Genomic DNA, 486 nt, shown 5'->3' on the forward strand with positions numbered 1-486 from the left:
GTGCACACAGGGAGAGCAGCGGAGGGTCCCCGGCGAGGGCAGCGGCACCGCGCTCGAGGGGCGTGAGGGAACGGCAGGGAGCCGGACGGAGCTGCCCCGTGGCCCGGTGTCCCCCGCCCGGGGTCACAGTGGCCCTCACATCCCAGCATCACAGTGTCTGTGTCACGGTGTCCCCATCCCAGCGTCATCCCGGTGTCCCCACCGCACTGTCCCCATCCCCGAGTCCCACCGTCCCCACACGCCAGCACTTGGCACCCCAGTGTCCCCGGTGCCGCCCGCAGCTTTGCTCCCGCTCGGTGCCCAGCAGCGCTGCAGCAGGAGGTGGGAGCAGTGCGGGGCTGCCAGCCGTGGGCGCAGGCAGGTGAGGTGCCAGCAGTCGGCTTCACCTCAAGAAGCCCTTAGCAGCGGTGCAGGCCACCCGCCCAGCAGGACCAAGACACGGTGCCCTACATCTCCAGGGGCGTCCGAGGACTTCCAGCAGCTGCC

At 71.0% G+C, this 486-nt stretch overlaps 1 protein-coding gene across 1 annotated transcript in view; it reads right to left on the minus strand.

Annotated features, from left to right (window-relative positions):
* Nucleotides 1-216, minus strand: part of MSI2 (musashi RNA binding protein 2) — a 229,308-nt gene extending 229,092 nt beyond the window's left edge. Inside the window, exon 1 of the mRNA XM_035343446.1 lies at nt 203-216. Coding sequence (XP_035199337.1) covers nt 203-216 — 14 coding nt within the window. The remainder of the gene's footprint in view (nt 1-202) is intronic.
* Between the last annotated feature and the right edge of the window lie 270 nt (nt 217-486).

Source organism: Oxyura jamaicensis, chromosome 19, assembly GCF_011077185.1.
Source record: "Oxyura jamaicensis isolate SHBP4307 breed ruddy duck chromosome 19, BPBGC_Ojam_1.0, whole genome shotgun sequence".
Classification (NCBI taxonomy): Eukaryota; Metazoa; Chordata; class Aves; order Anseriformes; family Anatidae; genus Oxyura; species Oxyura jamaicensis.